The sequence below is a fragment of the Cornus florida genome, unplaced genomic scaffold (genome assembly GCF_030987335.1).
Source record: "Cornus florida cultivar Cherokee Brave unplaced genomic scaffold, ASM3098733v1 CherokeeBrave_3.0.0_Hap2_Chr09, whole genome shotgun sequence".
NCBI classification, from domain to species: domain Eukaryota; kingdom Viridiplantae; phylum Streptophyta; class Magnoliopsida; order Cornales; family Cornaceae; genus Cornus; species Cornus florida.
The window spans coordinates 55,979,034-55,985,033 of record NW_026775579.1 but is presented as its reverse complement, the minus strand read 5'-3'; the positions used below and the strand labels follow the sequence as shown (position 1 = coordinate 55,985,033).

The 6,000-nt window shown below is 32.0% G+C and overlaps 1 protein-coding gene across 6 annotated transcripts; it reads left to right on the top strand.

Moving 5' to 3' along the window:
• Positions 1 to 2,002: 2,002 nt before the first annotated feature.
• Positions 2,003 to 5,628, top strand: LOC132273999 (uncharacterized). Of its 6 annotated transcripts, XM_059775136.1 has the most exons (5): positions 2,003 to 2,184; positions 3,940 to 4,078; positions 4,188 to 4,278; positions 4,636 to 4,736; positions 5,276 to 5,628. In XM_059775136.1, exons 1-4 carry the CDS (start codon positions 2,093 to 2,095, stop codon positions 4,716 to 4,718), a joined length of 405 nt encoding a protein of 134 aa, XP_059631119.1. In that variant the 5' UTR covers positions 2,003 to 2,092; the 3' UTR covers positions 4,719 to 4,736; positions 5,276 to 5,628. The 6 variants fall into 6 exon arrangements, 3 of the variants coding, with proteins under 3 accessions (XP_059631119.1, XP_059631117.1, XP_059631118.1); XM_059775134.1 differs by lacking the exon at positions 4,636 to 4,736; XM_059775135.1 differs by lacking the exon at positions 5,276 to 5,628 and having other exon boundaries at positions 4,636 to 4,824.
• The last annotated feature ends 372 nt before the right edge of the window (positions 5,629 to 6,000 follow it).

The window sequence follows — 6,000 nt, the reverse complement described above, 5'->3', positions numbered from 1 at the left end:
TTTCAAAAATTTCTTCCCAAAAGCCCCATTTCATTTCTTTCAAAACATCATTCCCATTTCTTCCCAATGAAGTGCATGAATGCATCATGCTAACATTTGTCATTTTACAACTAGTTCAAAATTAAACCACATAACATGCTTTATAAGAAATTCCAATAAAACATTACATGCCCTCATTCAACCATAATTTAATATGGAAAGCATATACAACATGGGATTAATTTCATATAAGCATGCATCATCATAATTTATCAATTAACACCAACCTACACAATCTCATATATAATACTTAAACAATTTTTACAAGAATTTCTACAAAATAGGCATGCTAGAATACAATACATACAAGAACAATTCACAAAAGAGCAAGAATGTATAAATTGAACACCCCTACCTCCAAAGATGCAAAAATTCTCAATTTGAACCCTAGATTTCGAAATCCCTAGGGTTGGCCAAAGCTGAAATTGCTTATATCAATGTGAAGATTTCGCCGAACTCTTCATTTTACCACAAACCGCATCCAAAAATTCCAAATGGTAAAGGAGTTATTAAAGTTTGAAGCCTTGATGTAAAAAGAAAAGAAAAATGGAAGAAGAAGAGTGAAAGAGATAGAGTGCCGGGAGAGAAGGAAGAATTTGAGGCCAAAATGACCTCTTCGCTACTAATACACTTTAGTGGAAAATGGATCCCACCCCCAAAATTCCATTTTTAACTTTTCCTTTTTCTTTTTTTACCATACACACATAATATACATACACACCATAATGGAATCATATGAAACACATTAAAATAAAGTGAATGAAATGCCAATGAACCCCACCAAAATTCCTGTATACGACCATGCTGGTAGCAGTTTTCACATGGGACCGTTTGGCCCAAAAAACGAAAAAATGCTGAAATGACAACCCTTGCATTTTCAAGAGTTCTGAACTCAATAAAATGTCCCAACCAACTCTTAAACTCACCCGGCACGTCCCACGGTGTCCGGTACGCAAAACGTAAAAAGACGAAAATGCCCTTGCCAAAAATGAAAAATTACAAAAATGAAAAATGACGAAAATTGAAAACATTACGGAACTGCTATGAGAAAAATATAATATTTTAACTAAATAAAACACAATCAGTTAGCATGAACAAAATATAGAAATGCTTTAATAACTTAGATAAGTAGTCACTATAAAATTTGTCGTCGAACAAGAGACAACTAAAAATATTAGCATATATAATGATATTATTCTTTTGGCATTCTTTTCATCACGGTGTCACAATATTTTAGTTTTTAATACTTCACACGAAAATGATTGACGATTATTTTTATTAATACGAGAGACATTGTTGAATTCATATAATGGATATTATAGTTGTGATATGTAAATATAAATAAAATGATGATATTTTAATAAAAACCACAAACAATGAATTTATATTTTTGTTGGACAAGAATTGAGCTCAAATTAGAATTTTGTATGAGTTTTGAGATCACACAAATTATGTTAAGTAAGTGCTTGGGAGACATAAGTAGTTGTATATATATAAATAACAATTTATGTGGGGTATTAAAAAAAAAAAAAAAAATGAATAATCGGTCTATGTTGGGTTAATTTTATTATATGTTATGCTCCTTGTGCTAATGAATAATTCTAGAAATGTTTTTGCAAATATTCCGAGTATTTTATTTTTAAGATTATCATTTGCCTAACAATTATAACATCATCCAAACTTAATAGTCATTGAAAATGATAAAAAAGAGTTAATTTATGTAAAATAACATGGTGTGAGACTTGTTGTGAAACAAAACTTATTATTTTGGGGAAATTTTGAGAGAGGCTTGAATACACAAGTTAGGAAATTTAGGGCTCCGGACCAGCCCACCTAATTTTTGGGCTAGGGCTTGCACTCAATCAAACTGTGACGTCTCTTGAACTTACCTTCTGTTTTGTGCATTTTAAAAAAAAAAATTATCTTTCAAATACACTATTTATTTAACCAATAATCACTTGAATTATACACTAATTATTATTGTTGTATACTCTCTCTCTATCTATAGAGAGGTTGGGATCTCTGCCAATTATGAATTTATGGTGGGTTTTGAATGAGAGTTGAACTCTATAGTACTGAAGCTTTCTCTCTCTACAACTTCGTTTTCCAACTAAAAAAGTGCGATTGGCGCAATCGTTATAATGGGTAAGTCCCGAATATCTCTTTCTTGGATCTGAATATTGATTGAAGTTTATTGTTGTGAAATTTAGGGCTTTGATGTTTTGGGTTTTGGTTCAATTCAATTTATCTTATGTAATTTCTATTTGTTTAGCGTCTGGATTCTCTTTTTGGTAGCTGAGAAATATAGGGAAAGGAAGGAGGGAGGTAGAGAAAGTTGATTTGGTTTATCAATTGGAGCGTTGTGCCTTATTTGGTTTGCTAGAAAATTGAGGAAGAATGAAAAAGGAAGGATCTGCTTGGTTTGTCTCTCATAAAACATGAAAAAAAAAAACTGTTTTAGAAAACTGGAAAAGACAGATTCATAACTTGAAAACTGTTTTTAGAAAATTGGAAAAGACATATTCCCAACTCGACACATCATTCGTCTATTCAGTATATCACAGACCATAACCACTGGTAAATTTGGTAATGCAAGTTCTTTGAAAACAGAGAGCCTAGTTGGTGGTTTGTCACCCAGAAAATAGTTATCAAGAACTTGAAAAAATAGAAAACTATTTTAGAAAATAATATGCATAAAACTGAAAGAAACAACATCTTTTATATAAGAATTTTCACAAAATTGAATCAAGCAAAGATTTTATACAACTTTTTTTTATTATTTTTTTATTTTTAATTCTTTAAAACAGAAAACTGTTGTGCGAGTGACAAATCAAGCCGGCCATAAGTGTTTTTACATTCACATGTTTAGTACCCAACAAAGTTTCATTTTTCAATGTAATTATGTTTAAACAACTTGAATTATCCAAAAAAAAAAAAAAGAAAAACCTTCAAGAAGGAGGAGAGTTGGTGAATGTGATTTGTTTCCCATTAGCCCTGTTTGGTTGCTTGGAAAATAGAGGAAGAAAGAAAGAAAGAAAAAAGATTCTTTTATTCTCCCATGTTTAGTTCCCAACAATAGGGAATGCTTTTCTCTATTTATCAACGTGATTATATCATTCCCACATTAATTGGTAAACTTTTCAAAGCAAAATTGGAAGAAGAAAGCAGTAAAACATATGTACAAATCTAGACTAATTTCTTTCTATTCCATTGAAGTTTCATTCATTCCCTTTGAACTAAGTTCTATCAGATCAAACAGTGACAAGCAATTGTAAGGCTGCCAATGCTGCAGAGGATATTATTAGTGACCTACCAAGAGAATTAATAGATTGTATACTAGAGTGTATGCCCATTCGAGATGTTGCAAGAACGAGTGTGTTATCTAGAAAGTGGAGGTGTATTTGGACTACACATCCACGACTCATACTTGACTGTCAGTTCTGCGAACAGACCATAGAAAACAAACCATTCATTCTACAGAACTTTGTGAATGTGATCAGTAAAATTTTCCGACTTCACAAGTGGTCCCATTCTGGAATTTTATCTCAAAATTCCATTCTCCATAGGTACTGATCAGAACGCAGATATTGATCATTGGATACTAATTCTGTCAAGGAATGGTATTAAGAAACTCACCTTTTTGTGTGTAAGTCCTCTTGCCTATAAACTGCCGCCTTCTATATTTTCTTGTTCACAATTGACTAGTTTGAGTATCTGGAATTGCATACTTAAGCCACCACATGGAACTGACATACTCGGAACTCTGTTCTCAAGTGCACCTTTACTTGAGGAACTAGGTATTTCGGAGTGCGTTGGTATTGAGCATTTTAATATTCATGTTCCCGAGCTAAAATATCTGCAACTCACGGGTGTTCGTGATTTTAAATCTTTCAAAAACAGCCTGAATGTTTCTCTTCTCAATATTGTACCGAAGGCTAAAGTTGATAATCCAGAGTGGGGTAAAACCACCAATTTGATTGAGCTTGTTGCTAGTTTGCCTAGAATCATTGTTCTTATCCTAGACAAATTTGTTTTCAAGGTGAGATGTAAATTTAATGTTATTATTATTATTATTATTTTTATTTTTGCGGTTCAATTGTATTGGAAGGTATTTCTTGGTTCTTATTTCTGGCATTTTTGCTGCAAAGGTTTTAGCTGGAGGTACGGTCTCAAAGAGTTTTCCAGCAATTAAGCACTTGTGGTATCTTCGCTTGGCTGACATAAATTTCGCTGATACAGGTTAATTTTTTGGCATCCCCTTTTGGTCGCTTTTGGTTTTAGGAGTCTATTTGAACAAATGAAATAAGAGTGAAAGACTTTGTTTTCGGTTTGTCAAGTCAAAATTGTGTCAAGTCAAAATTGTGTCTCTGTTTTCTTGAGACTGCCAAAATAGAAAATCAAAAAGTTATTAAACACACCCTTATCTATCTTGCGTGTTCCTTCACTGTTAATGTGAACTCAGGGACCTCTACTCTTTTAAACTCTCTCCAATTTATTTATTTATTTATTTATTATTATTATTATTTTGTTAATATTTGACATTGATTCATGCATGTATAAACAATTTTAATTTTTTTTTATTTTTTATTCACGAAGGAGGAGGGTTGGCGAAAGTTGATTTGTTTCCCATTAGCCTGTTTGGTTGCTTGGAAAATAGAGGAAGAAAGAAAGAAAGATAAAGTCTTTTATTCTCCCATGTATAATTCCCAACCTCTTCTCGATTTATCAATGTGATCTTATTATTCCCACATTAATTATTAAACTTTTCAAAATAAGACTTTTTAAGTTCTTGTTTCTGTCCAAGGTTTTAGCTGCAGGCAACGTCTCAAAGAAGCTTCCAGCAATTAAGCATTTGAAGTAATTATTGAGTTGGTTAACATAAATTTCAATGATTTGGATCAGGTTTCAAGCATTCTGTGCTTGCTTGAAAGCTCCACTAACTTAATATTAACGAATCTGTTGCATACTAAAAACACGTTTTTAAAGAAACTGATTTTACATTTGATGTTTGTGTTCCATAGTCCTCTGTAAGAACAGGTACAGTCATGCAACTGTTCTTCAACTCTTTGCGGTAATGATTCCTCTGGGACCTCCATAAGAATACTGTATGAATAAAGCGAGAGAATGCGATGCATCATGCTAACCCTTGTTTTATTTTAATCTAAATGGTAATCACCTTTAACTTTCTACAACTACACTACTGTAACTTCTCAAAACGTGTAACGTTGTTGTGCAGACATGCATTCGGGATCTTTGGTTGGTGGAGATGAGAGTGTGGCCATGCTTACTCCAATATTTGGAGAGGGTAGTTTTATAACCTCGTTAGAGAAAGGATTGAAGAAAAAAAGATTTATTCCACAACAAGGATAGTATACTTATATCCAACCAAAGGATGAAGATATAACTTGGCATCACTAGAGAAGATCATGCGAGCCGGGTTATCGTGCTTAATCTTGGACGCGTAGAAATGTTCACAGAAGAATTGATTAGCAACTTGATAAATTTGGTTTTTATTCTATAAATATGATTTTTGTTCAAGAAGTACAATTAATTTTGCAAATGCATATAAAAACTATTTTATTTATGCTTGATTATTGTTTTGTTTAGTTTTGAATCATAATTTTATATATATATATCAAAAACTCTAATTTCATAATAAATTAAGGGATTAAATCAGAAAACCCCTACTACTTTTAAAAAATTATCATTAAACCCCAACTAGTTTAAAAAAATCTCAACAATATTACAACGTTGTCATTTTACTCCCAATTCTGTCAATGAACTGTTAAGGGTATGTGAAATGACTAAATTACTCTTATGATATTCACTTTATTTAAAAAATCAAAAAATCATATTTTTCAAATTACAATATTATCCTCCTTGTAAATGGGTCCACTGCACTGTAACGAAGCAACCAAAAAAACTACTAACTGTTCAAGTTCTTTCTATCATCCTTCCCAT

Coding starts and splice junctions, on each gene's coding strand:
- LOC132273999 (XM_059775134.1), top strand. CDS start 2,093: ATGAGAGTTGAACTCTATAGTACTGAAGCTTTCTCTCTCTACAACTTC. Junction 4,079..4,187: donor TAGACAAATTTGTTTTCAAG/GTGAGATGTAAA, acceptor TTTGCTGCAAAG/GTTTTAGCTGGAGGTACGGT. Junction 4,279..5,275: donor CATAAATTTCGCTGATACAG/GTTAATTTTTTG, acceptor GTTGTTGTGCAG/ACATGCATTCGGGATCTTTG.